Source organism: Ylistrum balloti, unplaced genomic scaffold (assembly GCF_031769215.1).
Source record: "Ylistrum balloti isolate Yb309-2 unplaced genomic scaffold, AGI_CSIRO_Ybal_v1 Utg369646, whole genome shotgun sequence".
Taxonomy (NCBI): Eukaryota; Metazoa; Mollusca; class Bivalvia; order Pectinida; family Pectinidae; genus Ylistrum; species Ylistrum balloti.
In genome coordinates this window covers 1,852,365-1,880,266 of record NW_026781904.1, presented here as the reverse complement: position 1 = coordinate 1,880,266, position 27,902 = coordinate 1,852,365, and the positions used below count along the sequence as shown (strand labels likewise).

The window sequence follows — 27,902 nt, the reverse complement described above, 5'->3', positions numbered from 1 at the left end:
CAAAGCAAGCCGAGAGAGAGGCCAACTGGGCAGTCCTAGTTGCGTCCTTAATCAAGACACTTTACCCTAACTGCTCTTCATGGCATGTGGTTAGCCTCTTGTATGTTGTTCTGTGAGTGAGTCACCAGCTACTACAAAATCAACAATCAACATGCCTGTTCACAAAGCGATCAACCCTCCTAACATGGTATCATGTGCCTTTAACAGCGGGGATTGTTCAACTAGTTAGTAAGGGTGAGGGGACATGTGTCTCAAAAATTTAAATGATGGAAAGAAATAAAAAAAATATATATTTTACATAGCAGGTTCGAGAAATAAATAACTAATTTGGTTCATGAAAATATATCTCCATCGTCAAAATAGCTCTGAATGAAATTCATATTCGATTTAACAACCCACAAAATATTAATGTGGAAGATACAGATGCTTGTTTGAAATGAAACACTTAACAGAACATGCATCAATAATGCTACTTTACCACTACACCACAACTTACATTTAAATACAATGACAGTCAAGGGTCAGGACTTGACAATATTACAGAAAACTACAGATTTGAATTCAATAATGAAATGTGCATGAATATCATGACTCATTACAAGACATTACATAGCGACTGATCAGAAAAATTAAACATTTGATCTTTACAAGTTCTTCATTTTTAATTTAAGATGTGGTTCTCTATCATACATATTTGTTCTGTGTAACCCAACAAAGAATAATAACTGAACTCTTCTTCATTTTCTTTTGATTTCACTTCAAGTTTTTTTTTATACAACAAATACCCGGTAATTACAATTACATTGTCATTACATTGTACCAGTATCTTCTGTGAGATTCAAAATATTCTACATACCTCATGTTAATTTTTAAATTTTATACTTATTACAAATGACAAGACTGATGGTATCAAAGAACTTTTTCACATTGAATTTTGTAGGGGAAATTTTTTTTTTTTTTTTTTTTTTTTTTGCATTTTATTTTAGATATATTTATTATATTTTTACATGGACATTTGATTTCATGGATAAACAGCTCAATAAACCTACTTATATTTATCTTACCATTTAGTGGCCTTATAAATTTATGAATAAGGAGTACCCACCTAATCAATGAAAATAAGTTCCTCATGAAAATGATTGATTATACAGTAAAACAGAACCCTTTCTCAACAGAAATTTGCCTGTTAAAAATTTGCCATTCAACATTACGGTGAAAGTAGTGGCAACAATAACAACAGTGCTTAAAATTTCAACAGAACAAAATTAATCTTCTTCACAGATGTAGAAATAGTGTATCTTCTAATTTTAAAAACAAATTGTCATAGATTTTCAATAATTAAACCAACAGTAATATTTTCATGTCAAATAGTATGTATGAAGCCATTAGTAACCAAAAAATATTTAATTTGTTAATATTTTACCGAAGTTTTATTGATTTTGAGTTTGGATTGTGATTATCTCGACATGTTTGTTTTTCTTGTTTTTTTTTTTTAAAAAAGAAAAGAATTAATAAATATTACTAAATGTATATTCTTATAACCACTAAAATACAGATTAAAGCTAAATTGGATTAACAAATACAGGCCATACATCTCGGACATCATTTGTAAATGTTCTGATAATACTCTAATTGCGATCATTATGTTTTCATGCTGTTCAGTTCCTGGCCTTCCTCTTGGTCATATGTCAACCCCTTTTTACCACGTCCTATACCAATCTGAGCTGCAATCTCGTCGAATGTCCTGTTCTTTGTTTCCGGGACCATTATGGTGATGAATACAACGGCAAGGGCAAGGATTACAATGAAAGGAAGGTAGACATATCCTTGCATGGCATCCTGTAAAACGATACATAAATAATATGATTGTAACACAGTTTCATGTAATGATGATATATCTAAGAGCCTCGATTCTAAATTTGAATTGAACTTAGGATTATACCAGTAAAACATCTATCCCACACCAGGACTCCAGGTTTTGTTTAGGACTATTCCAGTAAAACATCTATCCCACCCCAGGACTCCAGGTTTTGTTTAGGACTATTCCAGTAAAACATTTATCCCACCCCAGGACTCCAGGTTTTGTTTAGGACTATTCCAGTAAAACATTTATCCCACACCAGGACTCCAGGTTTTGTTTAGGACTATTCCAGTAAAACATTTATCCCACACCAGGACTCCAGGTTTTGTTTAGGACTATTCCAGTAAAACATCTATCCCACCCCAGGACTCCAGGTTTTGTTTAGGACTATTCCAGTAAAACATCTATCCCACACCAGGACTCCAGGTTTTGTTTAGGTCTACTCCAGTAAAACATCTATCCCACACCAGGACTCCAGGTTTTGTTTAGGTCTATTCCAGTAAAACATTTATCCCACACCAGGACTCCAGGTTTTGTTTAGGACTATTCCAGTAAAACATTTATCCCACACCAGGACTCCAGGTTTTGTTTAGGACTATTCCAGTAAAACATTTATCCCACACCAGGACTCCAGGTTTTGTTTAGGACTATTCCAGTAAAACATCTATCCCACACCAGGACTCCAGGTTTTGTTTAGGACTATTCCAGTAAAACATCTATCCCACACCAGGACTCCAGGTTTTGTTTAGGACTATTCCAGTAAAACATTTATCCCACACCAGGACTCCAGGTTTTGTTTAGGACTATTCCAGTAAAACATTTATCCCACCCCAGGACTCCAGGTTTTGTTTAGGACTATTCCAGTAAAACATTTATCCCACACCAGGACTCCAGGTTTTGTTTAGGACTATTCCAGTAAAACATTTATCCCACATCAGGACTCCAGGTTTTGTTTAGGACTATTCCAGTAAAACATTTATCCCACATCAGGACTCCAGGTTTTGTTTAGGTCTACTGCGGTAAAACATCTATCCCACACCAGGACTCCAGGTTTTGTTTAGGACTATTCCAGTAAAACATCTATCCCACACCAGGACTCCAGGTTTTGTTTAGGACTATTCCAGTAAAACATTTATCCCACACCAGGACTCCAGGTTTTGTTTAGGACTATTCCAGTAAAACATTTATCCCACACCAGGACTCCAGGTTTTGTTTAGGTCTACTCCAGTAAAACATCTATCCCACATCAGGACTCCAGGTTTTGTTTAGGACTATTCCAGTAAAACATTTATCCCACCCCAGGACTCCAGGTTTTGTTTAGGACTATTCCAGTAAAACATCTATCCCACACCAGGACTCCAGGTTTTGTTTAGGTCTACTCCAGTAAAACATCTATCCCACATCAGGACTCCAGGTTTTGTTTAGGACTATTCCAGTAAAACATCTATCCCACACCAGGACTCCAGGTTTTGTTTAGGACTATTCCAGTAAAACATCTATCCCACACCAGGACTCCAGGTTTTGTTTAGGTCTACTCCAGTAAAACATCTATCCCACACCAGGACTCCAGGTTTTGTTTAGGTCTATTCCAGTAAAACATCTATCCCACCAAAGAATTAAAGCTGGCAATTATGCACATTGGAAGTGAAATTGCAAAAATAAACATTGGACAAGATTATGCTTATTTTTTTTACTGTCATGGAGTGAGACACTTATTGTGTAGCATTTTAATCCTGTGATACCCCAACTACGAACTTACTTCTATTAAATATGAGTTCACTTACCCTTAAGACCAGTCATACCACTTTACCAATAAACAAGTCAGGTAAAAGTAAACAGAATACTTATTGATGTCTTACCTGCATGAATCTGAATACCAACATAAGCGTGAAGTTGCACACCCAGTTAAAAGCCAGGGAGATACTCATGGCGGCCGCACGAGGCTCCTGTCTGAAGATTTCACTCACAATGATAAATGGGATGGGACCTGTTAACGAAACATTAAAGAAATATTACAGCAAATCTTCAACAGGTTTTACAATTTTTAATGGATAATATTGTGTTAGAAACCATTCCTCACAGCCTAATTTCATTCTCATTGCAGAATCTAAATTCTGTGGACATATATAATATATATATATATATACAGGCTGACTGGATATAATGTAGGAGAAATAAAGAAAGATTTATTTATATTCTGTCAAATACTCAAATCATCTACACAAGAAACATCCACACTGTGTTACTGAGGTCAAAAGTCAAGATATTAAAGCTTATTTAAACAAATGACAAATATTTACTGACCCAAACCAAGGGAAAACAGCTTATAATCACACTTACCCAAACCCAGGGAAAACAGCTGATAATTACACTTACCCAAACCCAGGGAAAACAGCTTATAATTACACTTACCCAAACCCAGGGAAAACAGCTGATAATTACACTTACCCAAACCCAGAGAAAACAGCTGATAATTACACTTACCCAAACCCAGGGAAACCAGCTGATAATTACACTTACCCAAACCCAGGGAAACCAGCTGATAATTACACTTACCCAAACCCAGGGAAAACAGCTGATAATTACACTTACCAAACCCAGGGAAAACAGCTGATAATTACACTTACCCAAACCCAGGGAAAACAGCTTATAATTACACTTACCCAAACCCAGGGAAAACAGCTTATAATTACACTTACCCAAACCCAGGGAAAACAGCTGATAATTACACTTACCCAAACCCAGAGAAAACAGCTGATAATTACACTTACCCAAACCCAGAGAAAACAGCTTATACTCAAACTTACCAAACCCGGGGAAAACAGCTGATAATTACACTTACCAAACCCAGGGAAAACAGCTTATAATTACACTTACCCAAACCCAGGGAAAACAGCTGATAATTACACTTACCCAAACCCAGGGAAAACAGCTGATAATTACACTTACCAAACCCAGGGAAAACAGCTGATAATTACACTTACCCAAACCCAGGGAAAACAGCTGATAATTACACTTACCCAAACCCAGGGAAAACAGCTGATAATTACACTTACCCAAACCCAGGGAAAACAGCTTATAATTACACTTACCCAAACCCAGGGAAAACAGCTTATAATCACACTTACCCAATCCGAGAGCAAATCCAATGACATAGGTGTGCATGGCAGCAATCCCGACATAGGCAAATGCTTTATGGTTATCCTAAAACACAGAAGTTACTCACTGAACAATAGTACAGATCATAGGGTCATACTTAAACCATATCAAAGTAATGGATCCTGTTCCATTAATTTTCCAACACGATGAAATTTCATGTTTGTTCTTTTGAAGAGAAAATTCATCAATATCTTAGTTTTTTTTTACAAAATAAACTTATCCCACCACAAATAAGCAGATCTTTATTTTTATTTTAATTAATCCATTTTTTTGAAGATTAAAAAACCTGTTGAATAAAATTTCTGTTCCACAGGGTCCTGACATGTAGTTTGTATCAATTAGTATAGCCAAGCACTAGTGACATTTAAGCTGTACATGATTTATATAATTGTATAAGAAGAAAAGTTGCTATAGTGCAAAATTAATGTTTTGAGAAAAAGATTAAGTATTTATGAATGCTGATCTAAGATTATGTTATGACAAGATGATGGTTGTATTCCTTTGACGGTTGGCTGGAAGTAAGACATAATTCAATATAAAATTAATTCCAACATAATAATATCTTGGACTGCTATTTTCGTATATATTTTTATTGATAGTTGTACTTTTTGATTCAAAAAGGGTGATTCTTATGAGTTACTGAAGAAATTTCACTTGCGGACTACTTTTTTCCACAGCATAGTTGACCATGTGACACGGTTAATAGTGTCAATTTTTACATTTTCTGGTTGCTAAGGTAATTCTATTATGTAAGTCTTTGGTAGATGATTTCCAAAAAAGTTTGCATGGAGTATCACTACAAAAGAATGATTTCATATTCCAACATGGCAGACCACTTTCCGAGATTTTTAGGACTAGAACACCAAGATTTCAGCTTGTTTCTTGATCTCCGAAAAATTGGCTATGTGGGCGGAAATGCATAAAATAAAGCACGGAGACCCCCTCTTTTTCAATCATTGGCAGTTTTTCTATCCAGACACAAAGTCTTTGGAAGTTTGATACTAGAAGATGGTCAAATTCTAGCATTTTCACATCTTTTGTTTTTGATATCCAGGTATCATAACCTTACCTTGAATTAAAAGACGAACATTTTTTTTTTAAATAGGTGGTCATGAAAATATCAGAAAATGTCTGATATTAAATGGAAGTTGTTTTACGATTTTGCCATATTTGACCTCTATGACACTGAATGGAAATTACGGTTATTCATTTCAGCAAACGTGGTAGGCCTACATCTTAACAGCCCAAAATCATGTCTCCGGGCGGGCATCATGGTTATTGAGAATTGTTTAAATGATCTTCATGTATCTGACCGCACAAAATTATGACAAGCAAATGAATGGAATGATGAAGTGAAGACCATATGCTCTCCCTTGGGGGAGCGTAAAAACCATCACCAGAAAAGTTAAATACTTTTTTATTTCTCAGAGGAATACATCCTTAAAGTGATGATATTGTGACCAGTGACTTTTAAGTGATCAAAGCAACCATATGATCATGAAGAACTACTGATGTCTAACACTCACAGCCAGCTTACTGGATATTTACTGGACGATAATACATCAATAATGACCTTTGAAATGCTCATCATTTTAACACGTCACTTTTTAAAAATCTATCTTTGTACTTTGAAGATACTAAATTTTATTACTATCTGAGCACATCGTTAATTTTCAACAAATTAGTGATTGATGAACTTGTGCCTTTGTTAACATATATATATCGGTATATATATATATATATATTTTTAGATAGGGATAACACCAACCCCTGTCCAGGAGACCTAAGACATATTTAGATAGGGATAACACTTACCCCTTGTCCCTAAGATCCAAGACAGATCTACAATTTACAGATTTACAATATAATTGCATTTTAGTGGTTTTCAGATAAGCATCGGGGGGGGTGAAAACTCAGATGAATTTACTACATAAACTTGTAACCATGGTTACTACACCCACAAGAGTTCCTCAGAACTGTATGTGTCGCCTGCATAAAGTGTCACAGTCAACCAGAAATTGAACTGGATGTGCAATGTTCAACCATAAAGTTGTAAAACCAAATTACATTTCTATAACTCGTAGCTTAAAGGGAAAACTGTGCAAAGCAATATTCCTGAGAAATTTTCCAAATTCAAAGGGACATATCACTGCCAAGAAGGGTTACAAGAAGCGTAACTTTTGACCAAGAATTCATATACAAAAATGCATTTTGATAACTCGAAGCATAACCAAGAAAATTTTCCAAGTTCAATGGGGCATAACTGTCAAGAAAGCCTTGAATCGAACCTTATCTGCAATGTTCGACCATGAAGCCATTTCTCATATTTCATTTCAAAAACTCTAAGCATAATCAAGAAAAGTACAAAAAACCATATTCTCAAAGAATTCTCGAAGAGGCATAATAACTCTGCAAAGAAGGGTCACATACTGTCAAGAATCAAAACTAATCTGTACCCTCACAATAACAAGCCATATACCAAATTTCATTTCAATAACTCAAAGGATAACCCAAAAAAGTACGGAAAACTTTCGTACAGATGCCGCAAACGCATGACAACGGACAAAGTGATCCCTAATTGTCTGCCAGCTCTGCAGGCGACACAATAAGAAGTGTTTGTGACTTATACTTACAGCAAGAGACATGTCATTCTGGAGGTTGTGGAAGATGGTAAGGACAATGAAGGACAAAGCCATTCCAATCATGGGATAGATCATGAGAGGGCGTCGTCCCAGTTTTTCCATCAACGGTACGGCAACAATTGTGGTAAGAACGTTGATTGTAGATGTCCCACACACAACCCATTCAACAACGTTTTCTGGCACTCCAGCATTCTTGTACATGAAGCTTGAGAAGGACATTACCTGTCAATGGAGACAATCATATTTCTCAATGGAATGTGACAATTACCTGTCTATAACAGTCACACCTTCTAGTTCCCAATATAAGGTTTACTCTTAAGTGACAATTATCTGTCTATAACAGCCACACCTTCTAGTTCCCAATATAAGGTTTACTCTTAAGTGACAATTATCTGTCTATAACAGCCACACCTTCTAGTTCCCAATATAAGGTTTACTCTTAAGTGACAATTATCTGTCTATAACAGCCACACCTTCTAGTTCCCAATATAAGGTTTACTCTTAAGTGACAATTATCTGTCTATAACAGCCACACCTTCTAGTTCCCAATATAAGGTTAACTCTTGTGTGACAATTACCTTTCTTTAACAGCCACACATTCTAGTTCCCAATATAAGGTTAACTCTCGTGTGACAATTATCTGTCTATAATAGCCACATCTTCTAGTTCCCAATATAAGGTTAACTCTCGTGTGAAAATTTCCTGTCTATAACAGCCACATCTTCTAGTTCCCAATATAAGGTTAACTCTTGTGTGACAATTACCTGTCTATAACACCCACATCTTCTAGTTCTCAATAGAATACAATTTATAGAAAAAAACTTCTATATAAAGGAAACCTGCCTAAAAGAAGCCATTATTGTCCTTTGAATGACCTTTATAGACAGGTATGGCCATCATTACTCACAGCATTGATACCAGACCACTGTTGAGAGACCTGGAGTACGCAGGCCATGATGACAGGAATTCTGAGGTCTGGAGTGGTCAGAAGTTTTTTGATGGAGAAGCTCTCCACACTCTGGCTCTTACGTGCCTCCACCTTCATCTCGTCAATCTCCTCCTCAACATCGGAGTAACCTCGTAACCTCTTGAGGGCTGGGAAACAGAAATAGTAATTAAATTAAACATGTGTCTGCCATGAATATCATCTCTATCACACTAATAAAAATTCTGAAGTATTTCTATGAGAGTTTCTATAAGTAGAAACAATGACCTTTAATTTTAGAATCTAATGACACAAACTTATCCTCAACATTCTCAATGAAGACCTGGTGTCAGCTTTGATCCTGTCACAAATACAGGACATTATAGGTAGGAAACAGAATGCAACAGGGTTACACCTACACCCTGTCCCCATGATCCAAGACAGACCTTGGTAGGGAAATAGCATGAAACATAACACCAATGCGATGTCCCGGAGATCCAAGATGGATCTAGACACCCAAGATTGTATTACCTTTATTAGTTCTCTCAATGATGCAGATCTTTTGTCCTATTCTGTTCCCTTCTACACTATTTGCTTTTAATTATACATTATATTGAAAGGTGAGTTTATCATATCACAACAGCAATAGACAAATGGAGTACTTCAAGAAAGATGGCTGCCTGTCAATCATATTGTTTCTCGAATCTGTCCCAAATGACCGATGCAACACTAGGGCCCAATGGCAACCTACTCTCATGACTTGAGAATGATCCATACCACAATTTCTAAAGATGTAGGGATAACAGCTAATGTATATGGCTTGATGACAGAACACAGATCATGGACAAAGAGCGATTTGACCAACACACTATCTTATCTAAACCGTTCTTATACAAGATTTTTAAATCAAAACAAATTCACAGAAAAAATTCTCTCTTTTATAGATAGCTTTTCAAATTATTGTGAAGAAAACAGATCATGTCAAGAATGAAGCAAAGTTTATGACAATAATACAGACAGAAAGAAATTATTCAATCGTCAACCAATATTTTTACCAGATGTCAAAATATGTCAAAACTTTAAAAAAAAAAAAAATAGCAATCTCACCATCTCTGGCTTCCTCCTCTTTGCCCTGCTTGATCAACATGTAACGGGGACTCTCCGGACAGAAAGGCAGCCCAATCAGACAGACAGCAGCGGGAATGGCATTGAAGATAAACACCCATGGCCATAGGTCAACAGTACCTGGATAATTAATCAATGATTAATTCCAACTTAAAAGTTAATAGTTCTGCAAACGGAAGTGCATATTTGTCAAACCATGAAAATCAACACCAGGTATTTTTTTTTTACCTCACCTGGCTAATAATTTACTTGTCAATCTCACATAATTTTAATGTTCATTATTCTAGAATAAAGAGAAAATAAAGCAACGTACCACAGAGCTTGGACACTCCCATGATGTTACTCCACAAGATACCGATGGTGATGAAGAGCTGATGACAGGTGCCGACCGCTCCACGGATACTCCGCGGCGAGATCTCGGCAAGGTACATGGACGCCAAACTGATGTTAATACCTTTGAAATATTCAGAATACTTGGCATTAGTTTAATTTTGTTGATGAAGTTCATGTGATAAAGAGCCAACACCTAATTTACATGGAACTGACACTTTCCTGGGTGGAAGTATTTCTTAGGAACAAAAATCCAGTAAAAATTGAAAATTTCCTTTTTATGAACATAAAAATATACAATTGTGCTTTTGGTTACCATGACTACAATGAAGTATATAGTAGATAGTACATACAGTTTACAGTGTTAGACCAATGAAATAATTTCTTTTATTTTTGAGGTACAGATATGTGAAGGATTAACTAGAAACTATCAAAAGTACTTACAGTAAAAAATTAATAACATTTTACAATTATTTAGTGTATTAATCCAGTAAATAAGAAATAACATCATATTTGTAATATATTAAGTATATCTTTGATCTTCCTTACCACAATGGAGGCCCACCAGGGCCCTGTGTACAATCAACATCTCAAACGACCCAGTCACGATTGGGATTCCTCCGAACAACGCGGCCAGGAACATCAACACAGTAATCATTAACATGCTCTTCTTCCTGTAACACGACAAAACAGTTACAAAGAATTCGGATGTGACATTTCCTTCAACCAGATTTGATTCTCCTGATCTTTTTCATAACTTAGGTATTATTCACTAGTTTGTCATTTAAACAATCTTATGATGTATACAGTTGGCAAAGAACAGGGCGATCAGAGGTAGGCTTTTATTAAGAACTAAGTATACTGATATATGCAAATCTCCATAATTGCCTTAACCTGCACAAAACCACTTGAAAATCAATTTAAATTGATATTAAAACCACAAAAGAAATAAAACCTATTTTTTAGAAAAAAACTTTTATCTTAATCTTTATTTCTAGACTGAAAAAAATGAATAAAATTCCTTTACATAAAGTCTTACCTTCCAAAATGATCTGCCATGCTTCCAGATACGAAAGCTCCAATCATACCGAACAGAACAAATATAGCAACTGTGATAGACCAGAGGATCTCTATCACCGGTTCATTATCAACCATTTTTTTGACGATCTGGACCTCAATCTGCTCCAGAGACATATTGGATAAGGATGTCATGGCGCTGGCTGAAGAGCTGTTAGCATCATAATCTGCTCCTTTGGCAAGGTCGGCAAAAAATACTGCAGATTGATTGGGCGAGAGTTCAGCAAGAGGAAAGATTTCTTTTCTTTCTAAAAGTACCCTAGCATAGAACTCTCGTATAACCTAAAAAATAAAGCAATCAATATGTTCAATATCTTGTCTTTGTATACAATTATCATTTTAAGACAATGTGCTGCATACCATATTCAAGGCCCTCAACCCTTCAATTACAAAGTTATTGCCCTTTGTTAAAAATAACTTGTCCAGAGCATAACTTTACATGCATTTAAAGTAGATTAATGAAACTTGGTGTATAAATTGATTATATAAAGACAATGTGCATTGTACCTATGTGAAGGCCCACAATCCTGTAATTACAGAGTTATTGTCCTTTGTTAAGATTTTGTGTCCAGAGCATTACTTTGCCTGCATTTGAACTAGGATATCGAAATTCATTGGTCATATTAAGACAATGTGCAGTTTATGAAATTCAGGGCCCACAACCCTTAAATTACAGATCAAGTTTGTATTAATTTCAAGAGATTTCACTGGGTACATGTTGCTGTTAATCTGGTAGTTTTTGACTGCTACCATGATAAATAAGATAATTATATAAATATGATGTGATGAGGAAGAGGATATACTTACAGGTGCCGGGTTGTTGACATCTCCTATGTTGTAACCATATAAAAAGCTGTTGCCAAATACGGTGAAAAATATACTGAGTAATAGACTCAAGGTCATTTTCGCTTCTTGCTATAAAACACAAAAATACAATATACAAAACTTACTGTCCTAAGACACGTTAGGAATATACATATCAATATACAAAGCTTCCTGTCCTAAGACACGTTAGGAATATACATATTAATATACAAAGCTTCCTGTCCTAAGACACGTTAGGAATATACATATTAATATACAAAGCTTCCTGTCCTAAGACACGTTAGGAATATACATATTAATATACAAAGCTTCCTGTCCTAAGACACGTTAGGAATATACATATTAATATACAAAGCTTCCTGTCCTAAGACACGTTAGGAATATACATATTAATATACAAAGCTTCCTGTCCTAAGACACGTTAGGAATATACATGTCACCAGACAAAACCTACTGTCCTTAGACATCGTGGTTTTTCAAAATTATTTACTTTATCATTTATTTTTGCATATTTGAAAATGTAACACAAGTGAGGAAGAAACACAGTTTTCACTCCTGCACTGTCTGGGCTTTGAACTTACAATCTACAGCACCCTGCCAATTAGAAATTCTACAACTGCCTAACCAATACGCTACCATGGTTTCAGATCTAAATTACCAGTAGTAATAGTACCCATGTCAAATATAAACATCACTGCGAGCCCAATACACCACCTTAGGTCGACTAATGATATTACAGGGCAACAATAATAGCACGTCACAATACACTGTAATAGACGATAGATGTGGGTTGGCTTATTACAAAACATATGGTTATTGTTTGATATATAGATGTAAAACACAAGATCTGTATGAAGATTGACCAATCAACTGGTAATCTGTATTCTGTACAGCACAACTTATATAGTTATGATATATCTATGAGTGTTATCCTGGGAATATATGCTACCGATCATCTTGATTCAAAAAGAAATCTGCATTTGTTCAACATCAGTGGATGAAATTTAATTCTAAATACTTTTTCATCTTTTTTATTTTTTTTTTTAAGTTTAACATTTAACTTAATGACGAAAAAAAATCTCTGCGCAGAACCAAATATTCCCTCGAGCACAAATTGGATTTATAAATGTCAGTGATCAGCCTGTTGTGAATTTGTTACATCATATCATGAGAAAGTGAATTACCGACAAACGCTGTGACCTTTGAGTGTTTACAATAGGTTTTAAGCTATTATGGTCTTGAAAAACGGATCCTCTCTGTAGTTTATGTTGTGTTTTGATAAACAACAGTGTATTTGTAGCCTGGTGGCGTTTCAATGGTTTTAAGAAATTCAAGTTTTTCACAGAATATCTTAAGGAAAAAAATTATTTCAGCTAATAGAGTTGAGACTTAACCACAAAGAAAAATCATTGACAGCAAAACACAAAAAAAATTTAAAGAGACACAAAGATATCTTTCCCTTTTATATTGGGGTTTGTGTTATTTCAATTTTCTTTCCAATGGCCTTTGAATAAATTTAGCTATAATAACTGTCACAATTCTTATTTGAAGACACTGTAATGAGGTTTTCATATCACATACATTTAAAATGACTGTACATCAGAAATTCTGAATGGAAAACATGGGACATTTTTCCATTCTATGAAAGCATTGCATTTTTGATGGCCCTGATATATTTTTCCCATTAAGAAAAGACGACTCGCTTTATTATTTGCGTGTCAACATGGAAATGAATGGATTCACTAGATTTCCTGGTCCCGATAACCTTATTGAAAAGGTTTTGACAGAAAACTTATACTAGTTATGTTCTTGTTATCTGTTCCGCTGCGATGGCTCAGATCACTGACAACATCTTTGAATCATGGGCGTGGATTCATATATTTCCTTTCTGTCACCAGGGCAACCTTACTGATATCTAAGACAGAGTCAAACACCCAACCAAAATCTCCCGTCACCTTATGTGTGTGATGTTAGAACTCTTGAGCATGTCCTGAAGTCCTGAAGTAATTCTAACTGTCTTTTTTATATCAGTCAGGAGTTGTCATTAGACTGTCAAAATTAATTGAACTATATGTCCCTTTGCAGGTACCCACGCATGGATAAATTTACCTTAAAATACTTTTTTTTTGCTTTTACATTAACAAAATTGCCATACTCCTCTTAAAATTTGTGATGTGAATTTTTAATTTCTTTTGATAAGGATGTTATGAACAAATTAAATCAAACTTCCCTATATCCAGGCCTTAGTTCACATAGTCACATCATCCGATAATTCTTGTCATAAGAAGATACTTTTCAACATTAATTCAAAATGAACAACAAAAACTTTGCCCCTGGAAATAATTTAAATTCTCACTCTTCTACGTACAGTTCAAGCAATTCACAAATTCAATAAAGCTCCTGAATTTTGGTCCAGAATTTTAGGCAAATTTTAGGTCCTGACATGACTTAAAATGTCAACTGCAAAGAAGACCACTAGAATGAAAAAGTTTATAAATAATTAGTTGATCAGAGATAGTTTTATAAAAGTACTTATCTGAAACCAAAGCTTATTTAATTTATTTAATTGTGTAATATTTTCAATAGAAATCAAAATGTCTGCAATGATGTTAATGAATTTCCATGATAATCTGCTAAATACCCCTATACAACAATAAGTAGTGATAGGTAATTTCTAATTTCTTGAGTTCATCTCAAACAGCGCACAGTGGAAAAGTTAATACTACTGAACACGCCATCTATATACAAAATTGATGTGTATCATTTATAACTGATTCATTTATGGAAATAAAGCTGCCTTGTAATCTGTACCTACATTATAACATTTGTTGACACCTGGCCAAACTTGACTCCAGCACATTATTGTACTATTTCCTTAAGACAGCAATTGTCAAAGGCATGCAAATACCAAAACAGAGATAAATTAACTTGCACTAAAAAAACATCTCAGTATGTAACTTTTGCATCTGAGTTTAAACAAAATGTCCAAATAAAGACCTTTCACTAACTTTCACTAAATTCAAAATCATGCAAATATCGTTTGTCATTTTGTTATATAAATTATTTGACTTTGATGTTGTGCTATTTTCATTGGGGACCCTCTTCCTTCGTGAGCGAACATCTCGTGTACACATAAGAGTGTCCTGCACTCTATGGTACCTATAAATGGACCACAATCAATACTGCTGCGAACCCTAGAACCAAGTACGCCCATTTTGAGTCACCAATATGACATGCTGAACCACTAGAACCTGAAGTACCCCTATTTTCGATAAGTGCAGTTGGCTTTAATATCATTCTACCTGTAATGAACTATTTCTTGTATTTAATTTGTAGACAACCATTTACAAGCAGAACATTTTCAGTCCAAATTCATTCTTCATTGATCTACACACTCACCCCACACACACTTTTATCATACCCTTTTTAACAGCTGGCAGTATGTAACAAAGTGTGAAAACATTTAACATATTTAGAAACTTTTTACATTTGATATTATAAAATTATGCATATACATGTACTTTGTTATTCTTTATGTATACAGATATGAACAGATATTTAAATTAATTTAAATTTTTTTGCACTAAAACTGTCAGTGCAAATGTATATAGCCACACCAAAACACATATTCTTAAGTTTAAGTTTTTCAAAGCATGAATCTTTCACATTTAGGATATCAAGTTTTTTTTGGTACCTGATGTGAAAGGTCACAAGATCAAATGGTTATGACAGCTGTCTGTGGAATGGGAATGTTTTTAATAAATGTTTAGAGATATATGTAGCTCTACGACACCAAAATGGGAGGGGGCCAGGGTCTTACTGAGGAAGGAAACCGGTGTACCTCTGTGAAAACCCACATGGTCTAAAAGGTGACGGTGACCCCATAGCTTTTCACTCCCATGCCGGGAATTGAACCTTAAATGGCTAAGCGAAAGGCGAGTGCATTACCAATGTACAAGCTGACTGTCTAAGAAAATTCAAAGCCAGATAGAGTGAAAAGTTCTTGTTTGATGGTTTTTCGAGTTAATCTAAACTATGTGTATTTGTTGATATAAATAATTCAATTTCAAGTTTAAGTTTTGGTGTCCCTCTATCATCAGATTTTTTGATAGATACCAGTAACTTTGACAAATTTGACAGAAGAGAGCTTCTCCCAGTACTAATAATGTACAAGAATTGTGCCCTGAAGAGAGAGATTCTCCCAGCAGTAATGATGCACAAGAGACAAGCCCTAAGGAGAGATTCTCCCAGCAGTAATGATGCACAAGAGACAAGCCCTAAAGAGAGATTCTCCCACCAGAAATGATGCACAAAAGACGAGCCCTCAGACAATACAAATACAAAGCTTTGTAACATAACTGCAGTATATCATAAATCACAGTCTATGGGAACCCATATCAATTGACTTTCTCATCACACATCAAAGCCTAACATTATCCATATTGATTACATTGAGTACACTAGGGCCCTAAAGGCACATGTGGTAAACAAAATGCTACAGTTCAGATGCAGGATAAAGGTTCCAATCTGAAACTTCAGTAAAACCTGTGGCAGTTGTATGCCTTTTGACATTAATCAGGAATGTTTACGTAACAGGATCACCTACCTTAACAGCTCACAAGCTTACTATTTGTAATTTCATGTACAACCACACAATCTTAGTTATATCTGATAAATACAGGTACATTTTACCTGCAAAGTCAAACGAAAAAACCAGATTATGACCTTGACTTAACTTCTTGTACATTGATCCTGTTCGAGCATACATACCATTCCACTAAAAATTGTATCTTTATGAAAAATTACCAAGAAAATTGAAAGTTCTGCAACATTCCAACTTTCCCCATTAAGTCAGGAGTTTCCTTGATTTTCACTCCCCTGCCCCACCTCCCATTCAGATTGATAGAAAAATTAGTAATCTCCTGATTCCAGAGATCTCGCAAGGAAGGTCACAATCAACATAGTATATTTGTCAAATAGGAACAGTGACAGGGAAAATTGACAACTTGGCCAAATAATCAAGCCCCACATTTAGATGAGTACAATCATTTTTTTAAGTTTTCAAAATTGTTATTAGAAAGCATTAAAATGAAAAGCCCAAAACAGAGCAATTTATCTAGTCTAATATACTGTTTCTCAAATCACTAATTTGGTGCCAGGAATGATTATCACATGAAACTATTACATTATCTAAGCTGAAAGTATTTTCTGTTTCTCTGAAACAGTTTTAACTAATTGTGATATGTATATGAATGAAATTAATGCTTCTTCCTGTCACCATTAAACCACCAGGTATTACATGAAAAATACCTAGAAATATGAAACATTACTCATGTCAAACTTAGTATATGTATATCATATTTCATACCTTAACTGGTGACATTTCTTACCTGTGGACAGGTATATAATAAACAAATCTAATTAGGAACAGACTGCAGTGTGTATATATTGAGGAACCAGAACATTTCAGGAATGTTTATTAGTCTCAGTATACACAACTACAGCAAATAGACAAGGTGTATTTTTTTCCATCTACAATAAGGTTTTTGTAATATAAGAAACACAAGGTATTGTGATAAAGTGTCTTCATGCCAAAAAAGCATTACACTGCTGTGTGTTACAATGTGTTGTAAAAATGACAACTATTAAATCCTGTTTTGACGAGACGGTTAATCAGGGGAGGTCAACTTGTTTCAAAAGACTGAATTTAAATATGATTTAAAACATCTCTTTATTCTTTCTGTATAATGATAAGACAGGGCTCTCACCCCCCATTTGGGACTGGGGCCCGGGGCCCTCAGAATTGGGAAAAATAATGGTGTTTTCCTTAGAAATGGGAAAACTTGGGGTCTAAAATGGGAAAAAAAGATACTATTTCGCATTGGGAATGGGCCGAATATTGGCCCCAAATCTGGCAGATCGAGAGCCCTGTAAGAAGTATCACACAAAATGCCACCAAAACTAAAATACCAACAAATTTTAGTCACAAACTTTTAAATATGTACAACCTGGCATTACAGATAATAATAAAAAAATAAACAAGAAAATACCAAACATGTTAACATAATCCAAACACAAAGTCAATAACACAAGAGCAGAATATGAACAAAAGATTTAAATGGAGAATCCTGAACAAGTACAAAGAGAATAAGACCAGTTGTTCCAGAAAATGTGTCAATCTTGGTCAATCCAAGTAAGTAATGTCATGTTCTCAAATGAGAACAGTAACCATCAAGCTGCATCTTTTGAAACTTTGTGTTACGAGCTTGTCCGTCAGTTAACATCTTCCATGAAAATGGAAGCAGGCCCTTGAATATCTAATCAACTGCAACATGTAAACACCATATGTTGGGGAACCAGGGATGTTGCTATCCAGAAATGGATAAGTCACTGTATGTAGTTTAACACACATATGCTATTCTACTCTAATTCTACTCATTCCTTTTTATGGTGAGTTCAGATCATGATGTTAAATGAGAGTAATTGACATATTTTCGGATCTGCGTCATTGATTCTCTCTTTACCACTTTTTTAGGCTATTAACAAAACTCCGACAAAATGTTAAATTGTGGGCTGTATAGTCATAATTCTAATTATAAAAGTAAGACTATACAAGCTAGAGAGGTTAGTACTAGTTCTTAAGTTTCATTTTAAAGTTCTTTAAAAAGTGTGCATGGCTACAGGTAAATAGACATTGACGTCACTTAATAACACTTTATGTATGTGGGTCTTTCACAGAACTAAGGTCGACAAGTTGGTAATGCATTATCCGTATGATAATGACACCATTCAATAAATGTTTGTATGTTTACATTTTACTAACGTCATAACAAAACTTAAAACTAACGTGTGTGAACTTCAGCCAATCAGAAAGTCCCACCAAACACACCCATTTTATACAAGGAAGAAATTCTGGTGACGTGGAATACATATGTTACCTAGAACCAGTACACGTATACGTCTGTATTACATTGTGTAGGCATCATATGGGGTTATTGATTTGAATGGGCTTGTTCATGATGTCCATTGATTAAATACTCATGACGATGTAGTTTACTATGAGAAGCTATTAATCGAAATTTACAAAGCTGAGATATTTGTCAATAGATTTCAGTTGGGACTACGGCTTTCATTGACCGGGAAAATTAAATTGGTCAAGCCACTGACCACTGGACTTTATTTACTTTAGCTGGTAGACCAGGACAGAGTTGTGGTCCGTTGTGGTCATATACACAGTATCATAAATCTAATAGTGTGTAAATGATGAAACTGTATGTGACATTATGTAAATGATGAAACCGTGTGTGACAATATGTAAATGATGAAACCGTATGTGACAATATGTACCTGATGAAACCGTATGTGACAATATGTACATGATGAAACCGTATGTGACAATATGTACCTGATGAAACTGTATGTGACAATATCTACATGATGAAACTGTATGTGACAATATGTACCTGATGAAACTATATGTGACAATATGTACCTGATGAAACTGTATGTGACAATATGTATCTGATGAAACTATATGTGACAATATGTACCTGATGAAACTGTATGTGACAATATGTATCTGATGAAACTGTATGTGACAATATGTACCTGATGAAACTGTATATGACAATATGTACCTGATGAAACTGTATATGACAATATGTACCTGATGAAACTGTATGTGACAATATGTAAATGTATGTGATAATTGCAATTAAATTAAACCTAAGAAATGTAAGGAGTCAATCACAACAAATTCCAAGTGTCACCAGTTAGTGTTTAGTTATTTTATAGTTAATATTTTGTCATTATCTACACACTAACTGGTGACACTTGAAATTTGTTGCGATCGACTCCTCACCCTTCTTATTTTTATATATTTTGTCAATCGTCCTGCGTACGTCTAGGTATCCAAGATCAAGTGATGTACCCCACTGAAAAACACCTACCTGGTCACTAACATTGGCTCTACATTTCCTGTGTAAATTAAACCTAGATCTGTCTCTAATAATTCAATATTGAATGGTTTGTTTAAAATTTTGATGAATGTATTGATTTGACAATGTATATTGTTAATATTTCAGATGCATAGTTTAAGATTAGGTTTAAGACAAAGAGTTGAGACATAAATAAAGTAAATAAATAAATCAATTAATTAATTAATAACCCTTTTGGATTTCAAAATAAACTCAGACACTGAAATCTAGCTGTCATTGATCATTTTAAAAGAGACATGACTTACGTGATGATTGATATACACATAAACATTTTGTAGAAATTCATCGAGGTATGAAAGTTCATGGAGTATTTAACATTGGACATTAATTCTTCAGGTGGTGCATGTATGTGCACTTAACGCCCTAAATTACATCATATGACTTAATCCTGTTTGCGTATACCAGCTCCCACCCATGTCTGGTAATAAGCCCATGTAACAAAACATGTTATTATATATAACTAACAATGATATCTACATGACATGTGGGTCAACTGATGTCCTATTAACACTCAAAGATAGAAAGAAGAAAGTGATCTATAAATATTTTTTTATATATAGTACTACTTCGACTGTTTGTTTCCTTGGTAACAAATGATAAGCACGGAAGAAGTTGTAGAGGAAAATTGTAATCACTCACACCTGCATTCAGTAAGAGTTTGTCAGACTTTGTCCTCTACCGAATCACAAAAATCAATATAGATATTTTTCATCCTGTAACAATATCAGTATCGGTGAAACTGACAAATGCTCTGCAAAAACGACTTTACTGGGCACCAAATTTTATCAAATTCTGTAATTAAGAAGTTGGAGATCCTGAATTTTGTATATTGCAAATTCTCTGACCAATGTATATACCAAGTTTCAATTACTCCTAAATTATGCGAAAGAGAGTTATGATTCTTGTACACTGCATTTCTCCATGCCAAGATCTATCTACCTATAACTATACAGTTTAATGTTGATACCTCTAATAGGTTTTGTAATATGCCTGGGGAACATAATACATGTATAGTCTAATACATGAACTTGGGTGTCTATCTTAGTCCAGTTATGAAAATAAAATATTATCACGTGTATTATGGAATATGTCACGTTTCTTTAGTTGCATAAGATAATTAAATTCAGGATTTCATAACAGTTATCAACTAAATTATTCCTATTTGTTCACGAATATGCCGACATGTCCTTTCATGTGCACTTTGACATACATTTTGTATGATATGAATTCTTCATTTCGTCCAAGACATTTGACAAGGACATAATATAAATGCCTGGTTACAATAATAGCACCGAAGCATATTTAAACATTACCTAGGTCAAAGTGATCTAGATTTACGAATATTAATGATGAAAAATAACCTGTCTTTTTAATTCTCATTGTTATAAACATTACATACTTTATTTAGCAAGTACGGCTCTATAAATCTTAAGTCTTGTAGTTCAAATCAAGCTACTGTCTATAGACTTGAGAAAATCCTTAGCTGTCGACCACAGAACAGCATAGTCTACTTGACATTTACAAGTTCTTAAAAAAATACCCACAATACCCCTAATGATATCATCACAGAAATTATCTACTGCTATATATCTAAAAATCAAGCTCTGATCAAATTACTGACAATTTATTCTGAATGTTCAACATTTTGCTATAATAAACCACAATTTGACAAAATAACCCAACACAAGCTGTCAATTAAGGGCTATTTAACAATAACCGGTACACAAAATACTACACACTATAGATTAGACTTGGATTAGAGTATCTTAAATACAAATGTCAAACAGACAAAACCTTTCCATTGATTCACTTACTAATGCCTGAGTAGGTCAATTTACACACTAAGGCATACCAGACAAGTTATTTGGGTCATCAGAGGTGTCCCGTATTCTTCAAATACAGCTGTATACAAAACTGTATTGGTGTTACGAATGACTCGGACATCGGAAATATATCTTAAAAATGTTTCAATTTTACTTGTGTTTTTGAAGTAGAAGCTGAAATTTATTTACAAAGAAGATAACAATCCTCTATTTTACCTGTTGTCCATCTTATAACGAAATTTAAGTACACCTGTACATCGGTTTCGTACACCTGAACTTGCGTGTGCTGACTTAGCATTGAGGCCACAGTCGTTCAAAGGTTGGTTACAGATAACCAGCGGTTAGCGAATATTTTCAAACATGAATTTAACAAACTTGGAAATATATCTTATGATTTCACAGCTGTAGGCTTGTTGAAAAAGCCGCACTGATATGTTTTAAGTATTTATTTTATATTTCAGACTCTACTTTTAGTGGACTGACACCACACCTTGAATTTTTAACTTAAACCAACGTCAGTTTCAAGTGAGTTGGCTGAATGATAAGTGTGGCGTTGTGTGTTTGGTGTGGATACAGAAAGTCATGTAGGGCAATGAAATAATATATGAAAATGAATCTAAGCAAGTTTTAGTTACAACAAACACCACGAATCATCAGTGAGTGGGATATTTATTGGCAGGCTCATTTTGCCTCTAATACGAGACTTCATCAGGGCACTAATACATTGGATTCTACCCTAAAAATACTAAAAGTGGGTTAATTTTATATTATGACATTATAGATAAGTAGTAAACATAAACAAATGCAAAGGGCAGATAATCCATTGCCTACAGATATTTCATTACAACACTTCTATAATATATCATGCCTATTAAAATCTATTGCTTGTTTGGATGAAAAATTCTATATACTATTTAGTTAAATATCTAGTTTGAATATTTTATTTTATCACCCTGCATACATTTAAATATCCACATCAAAGGTGCAGCTTACTTAAATTTTTAATTTTTAATCGAACAATAAGCCCACACATGATACTAAGACAACTGACATCAGTTTTAGATAAAAAATGCTGGCTAATGCTGTATCATTTTCCTGTAACAAGTCAATCCCTTAACTTTGAGTCAGAGATAGTGTTTTGTACCCCATCCCTTAAAACTTAACATGGACAAATAAACAACTTTTACCTCTAAACTATAGCCAAAATATATAACTGACTACTAAGAAATGTTTATTTTATTTTGTTAAATTTTAGTCATAATGTGTATCAACTTTATAGCAGGACATTGGAATGGAAAACTTGCGAACAGAGTTCACATTGTGGGACTTCAAGATTATATTATAATGACAACGTAACATAGAATTACCATTACTTGATTACATGCCAACATTTATCAAAGGTATGAAAAAATTCTTTGTGCATTTTGCATTATGTCTTTATGGAATTTGAAGCTTGTGAAAATTTTCAAACTTGACAGCCAGTCTTTAGTGATTTCTTATCTATCTCGTTTTTAGGGATTTCCATTTGGAGGAGAGGGGGGGGGAGGGGGGGGGCGCACGTGGGGTGTGTTTGAATGTGTGTTCAAATATATATGTTTTCTGTCATAAATAATTTCCATTCATTCCCATTTGACAGATATTTACTTTAAAATTATGAAGATTTTAGAATATTGGAGTCAAACTTTAGACATTTCAATTCCGAATAAGAGATCAGCTTTCAAAAACTGCTTGGGTCTGTTCTTTGTGAAATTCTAGATACATGTAATGAAATTGTTTCAAACAATCAAGTTCTTTAAATCTCCAGGGAGAAAACTTGGCTCACAATTTAAATCACGGGATCAATTAAAATGCAATCAAATTAAAGAACTACATACATGCATGAATTTCATTTGATTTGGCAAGTACATGTATTTGACATATAAACATTGCATAAGATTATAATTAAGCGCCATAAGAAAATTTTCAAATGAAACATCAGAATTGACAAGGTCAGTTTTGTATTCTATATATTGATTCATTTGAATGCCAAGATATCGGTAACTGATGTTCTATAAATAAACATTCTGAAATGGTAATTCTGATATGTGTCAGATTCTGTGAAAAACATAGAAGGTCAAAAAATTGAAGAATTTGATATATCCAATGATACTGTACTACCACAATTAACAGTTCATTGTGTTACCTTATACATGTACTATAAAGTATGCCTATTGAATATATATAATGCTATTTCATCAATGCCTTTGGCTTATCTATGTATCTATTTGGCTGCCGTGCCAAGACTTTGAAAACATTGCATCAGGATTTTAGTAAATGGGGCTTTGAGATTACTTGCAAATTTTTTTATAAATATATACAGCACTTGACCATATATTTTGAATTTGTCCTTCACCGCATATGTCTATTTTGTAAATAATTTTATACAACTTTGGCTAACTTATAGGTTTTGAAAGGCAGCCAGAAAGCTACAGTTTAACTCTTCAAAAAATATATTTTAATATTTAGAATACAAACTTTTAAACAATTGCTGCTTATACATTAAAATAAACTGATATTCTTATATGGAGTCTTTCATGTCTCGTAATTTTTTTTATTCACTTGTGAAATTTTCTCATTGCATAGTTAGAACAAGAAGAGCTTAAACTCATTATGTCATCATTAATCTTTTCATTTAATCATAACTCATCCTCGATACTCCAAGGGTTATAATCATTTTGCTGGAACATGGAACAGGTCATGACAAAATTGAACGCATAAGCAAAGTAATTTGATTGGTTCCAGGAGAAAAAAAACTGACCAATCACAGACTGATACACTCCGTTTGAAGATTACATAGAAACCATACCCAACTTCAAAGCCATTACAATATACTTTTATGCCACTCGAGATTTGTCAAACTAGTCTTTTCGTCCTGTTCCCTTTCAGGGATGCAGACAGTAAGTGATTGTAACCCCTGGAATATCGCGGATGACTAGAACTTTGTCTAAAAATGTTTTAATTCTTTATGGTCGAGGATAAATGTATTCACTTATGTACCGGATATTGGGATTAAGCTGACAGTATCTAATGAAATCCATTATCTGTCCTAAATGTAAACCATCCCGCAGCTGTCGTTATGTAAAGATCGCAGCATATTGATAAATTGATTTTTTAGATAGTAAACCAGAGGAAGATGACTCCTGCGTCCCACGTTTGAAGGTACAGAAATTTTCCATTATAGTTTCTTAACATACACAAAATCTTCTTGTTCACAATTTTGGAACAGGAAACAAGATTGCCGCCAATAGAAAACAAGAATGTTTCTGGAGAAAAATGATAAATTCAAAATTATTAAAATACCCAATCTTTTCATCTAATATACAAACATAGCTTTTAAATTTTTTATTGGCTGCTGCTAACACTGACAAAGGCCTGACAAACGACATGTTACAACTTAGATTAATATCTGTCACTACTAAACTTAACAATATAACACAAACTTTACAATTGGTGACATACATATATATATACTTTTGTTCCAATATGTTTGAAAATTGAAAGACAATTTGACAGGTGCATATAGGACAATTTTACAAGTACACATCACCTGTGGTGACCTACATATTGACCTTTGACATATACCATACCTTGTATCTTGTATGTTACAAATGCTACATCTAGGTCATTCAGTTTACAACTTGCTGACATCGATAAAACTCAAGGGTTTTCCCTTGGTTACCCCAGTGTTATGAATTGAAAGAGTTCTAGGTCTTGCATTATATATGCAATAGATTAAAACTGATTTTGAAGTAATCTGTATGTTTTATTGACTAGTTTGTTCTGGTAGTTGTGTCACTGATGACAATCCCTGGACATCAACACACCATAAGGAGAAAATAAATTATCAAAATTTTCCAGATTGTTTGTGATAAATGACATTTATGTGGTTTGTTTTTACACCAGGTAGACGAAAGGTGACAGGTCAACGTAGACACCATATATAACAAAACAAATGAAATGTCTGTTTGACCTTTTCAGCTGTCTGTCAGTAGTTTTTTTTATTAGATCTTGGTAAATAACAGTGGATCATTACAAAATGTTACAACATACTACACACATTAGCTCATAAATACACCTAGATTTCATGCATGACCCACTAAACTTCATTCACATCTGAAATCTCATAATGTTTTTTTTTGTGCATGCACTGATGTTTCAGCTATCACCATACAGTAAATCAGTTTTCACATGTAACTTTCAAAGGTTTCCCATAAAAGATTTGCACAGGTAAGTAACAAGCCTCAGCTGCCAAGTAAAGATCCGTTTCATGTTTTCTTTAAGCCTTAAAAACACTGTTAAAAACACCTTTAGGATAGAATAAAAAAAGATTGTGTCATATGGATTGGTGGAGAAAATTGTTCTGTCTATCCATTAGCAATTTCATTTTTGTCTTTTTGTTAAAATTTTAACTGTAACTTAAACAAAATAAAATCGCAGATAGGAAGTCAGAACCCTTCAGACTCGTAAAGACACAGGACCCCCCCCCCCCCCCAATTTTTAAATTTAGGCCTTTAAGATTTAATTCTAATATCTTTCTGTTTCTTAAACTACTCTGTACAAATTTTGACTAAAATGAACCAGTACTGTATACAAGCATTGATTTTCATGTTTACCTTAATGATTGCATGGCGTTTTTTACTGTGTAAATACAGTTGAAGTGTCAGATCAAAAATTGAAAAAACAGAGGAAATCTTTGGTTACGTTTGTTTAACTTAATCACATAATGTCAGCTTGACTGATGTTGGTAAAATTACTGCTGTACTAATCAGGGACATATGATATACAGTATTCTGTACCCAAGTCCCTGACTTAATCAAATAGGAAGTACATGGTCACGCGAGGCACACCTTATACCAAGAAATTCTGTCTCTAAAATTTTCAGTTATTATGGTGTTATTGATATTTATACTTTTACTGGTTATGCTCATTTTAAGGTCTTGACACACCAAAGCATAGTTTAGATTTGATATTTTTCATTTGATACTAGATCCATACTAATTGTATTTTGATTTTTTTTGTCCTTTTTTTAAATGTAATTTGTTACATAACAGAAAGCTTATGATAGACATTCAGAATATTAATTGACTTTGGAACAGTTTTAAAAACAAAATGAAATCGCTTTGTAAGCATTCAGATTCAAATTTTGTATACGATACGTAATGTTGATCAAGAGCTGCCAAAGAATGCAAAGAATATTATTTCTATAGAAACAAGGACACGGATATAATTTAAGCCCCTCTTTTTTTTACGACGTCACCAGGGAAATCCCCCGGGTATTGTTTACCTTTAACACGTGGTTTGCTTGCGGAGAGAAATATGTACTTGTACCAGTCACCGTACTACATACTTGGTCAATACAAGTAGCTAACTTTGCTGGTCATGGCCTCCGTTACGGTTCAGCAAACATACACACTATACACTGCTACCGTAGTACAGTAGTGCTTACAACACGTTGAGAAAATGGCGGACACACAATCAAAACACATGGCACACGATAGTAAAAAACATTTTCTTACACCAACACTTCACATTACGAATGAAACCTCGAAAGACAGTGGTGTCAGCTTCTGTTTTCTTGCGTATTGAAATAGTAAAATAGCAAACCATTTCTCTGTAGGAACGCAAAACATGACACAAACAATCCCATGTTAATTGGCAGATCGACTCTTCGTGACCTTCACGCGTTATTCTACGCCATATTCCTGTATGTTGCTGCCTTTCTGACTCTGAACGTCACAAATACATGATACGATACTATGATGAAACAGTGATCATAACACACTTACCTCAGCCATGCTTTCTGTGCGTGATTTTTCACGGTTATCAAATCAAATGACGCTGGTCGACCGGTACGGTATGTATCTATCTGGAACATAAAATAAGCGCATTTGATTGGTTGGAAGGACTCACACCCACCTACACGTGTGTAGACTAAAACTAAATACACATAACCGTATGTTTCAACCATTTAACTCTAAATATGGAAAAGGAGGGTGTTCTTTTTCTTAACTTATTTTACATATTTGAAGAAGAAGGAGAACTAAGTTTTCATTTTGAAGGTTTGTTGCACTTGGAACATTTTAACTCGATCTATAACTT

The 27,902-nt window shown here is 34.3% G+C and overlaps 1 protein-coding gene across 1 annotated transcript; it reads right to left on the bottom strand.

The window, feature by feature from the left end:
• Positions 1–1,349: 1,349 nt before the first annotated feature.
• LOC132555593 (solute carrier family 2, facilitated glucose transporter member 1-like) lies at positions 1,350–27,670 on the bottom strand. Its single transcript, XM_060219943.1, has 11 exons — positions 27,590–27,670; positions 11,927–12,034; positions 11,082–11,401; positions 10,592–10,716; positions 10,026–10,166; positions 9,695–9,832; positions 8,570–8,757; positions 7,654–7,884; positions 4,990–5,065; positions 3,721–3,848; positions 1,350–1,839 (listed from the first exon to the last, which is right to left on the bottom strand). The coding sequence occupies exons 1-11, from the start codon at positions 27,596–27,598 to the stop codon at positions 1,642–1,644; spliced, it is 1,662 nt and encodes a 553-aa protein (XP_060075926.1). The 5' UTR covers positions 27,599–27,670; the 3' UTR covers positions 1,350–1,641.
• Positions 27,671–27,902: the final 232 nt, after the last annotated feature.